We start from the raw sequence: 1,190 nt of genomic DNA on the forward strand, positions 1-1,190 counted from the left end.
ACGACCTGATGCGCCCCCGATTCGGATCGGACTACGGCATCGCGTGCTGCGTTTCTGCGATGCAGATCGGCAAGCACATGCAGTACTTCGGTGCTCGCTGCAACCTTCCCAAATTGTTGCTCTACGTGTTGAATGGTGGACGAGACGAGATTACCGGAAAGTTGGTCATTCCCTTCTTGGCTGAGCTACCCCTGGTACAGGAGCCCCTAGATTTCGGCGAGATCTTCGACCGTTACCAGAGAGCGCAGGAGTGGCTCGCCGAGATGTACGTGAACACCATGAATGTGATCCACTACTCTCATGACCTGTACAACTACGAAGCCCTGGAACTCGCCCTTCACGACACCAATGTCCATCGTCTGATGGCCTTCGGAGTCGCCGGTATTTCCGTGTTGGCTGACAGCTTGTCTGCCATCAAGTACGCTAAGGTCACTCCCGTGCGTAACGATCAGGGAATCACGACGGACTTTCAGATCGAGGGAGAGTTCCCCTTCTACGGCAATGACGATGACCGCGTTGATGACTTTGCCGTCTGGGCCTTGAAGTCCTTCCACTCCGAGCTGAGCAAAACACCCACCTATCGAGGGGCCCAGCACACTCTGTCCGTTCTTACCATCACATCCAACGTCGTCTACGGAAAGGCTACCGGCTCGACTCCCTGTGGCAGAAAGATGGGGGCTCCCTTCGGACCTGGCGCCAATCCCCTTCACGGTCGTGACTGCACTGGAGCACTGGCTTCGCTATCTACGGTTGCTAAGCTCCCCTACAACGCCTGCCTTGATGGCATCTCCAACACCTTCTCCATGGTCCCCACTCTCCTAGGTCGCCGCGAGCACACTGGCTCTAGGAAGACCAATCTCAGCACCCTGATTGACGGGTACTTTGGCAAGAATGCACACCACCTGAACGTTAACGTGCTGAACCGCGATATGCTGCTGGACGCTCAGGTGCACCCTGAGAAGTACCCCCAGCTAACCATCCGTGTGTCTGGATACGCTGTGCACTTCGTGAAGCTGACCCGGGAGCAGCAGGAAGACGTCCTCGCCCGTACAATGCACTTCGGCATGAGCTCAGGCCAAGAAATCAGCGCGTAGATTTTGCGCTGGTTATGCAAAAAGTAATTTAGATCTGTAACTTTAAATTCGTTTCTCACTTTACCGAAGTAAATGCTGACGCCGCTCTGTTGCGAT

The 1,190-nt window shown here is 55.0% G+C and overlaps 1 protein-coding gene across 2 annotated transcripts; it reads left to right on the plus strand.

The window, feature by feature from the left end:
• Positions 1-8: 8 nt before the first annotated feature.
• On the plus strand, positions 9-1,094 carry KVP18_001761 (uncharacterized protein; the record flags this gene model as incomplete). Of its 2 annotated transcripts, none has more annotated exons than XM_067952073.1 (1): positions 9-1,094. In XM_067952073.1, the coding sequence occupies one exon, from the start codon at positions 9-11 to the stop codon at positions 1,092-1,094; it is 1,086 nt and encodes a 361-aa protein (XP_067813966.1). The 2 variants fall into 2 exon arrangements, with proteins under 2 accessions (XP_067813966.1, XP_067813965.1); XM_067952072.1 differs by having other exon boundaries at positions 60-1,094.
• Positions 1,095-1,190: the final 96 nt, after the last annotated feature.

This window comes from the organism of the source record quoted next, assembly GCF_019968955.1.
Source record: "MAG: Porospora cf. gigantea A chromosome Unknown PgA_NODE_10556_length_1190_cov_4994.57, whole genome shotgun sequence".
NCBI lineage: Eukaryota > Apicomplexa > Conoidasida > Eugregarinorida > Porosporidae > Porospora > Porospora cf. gigantea A.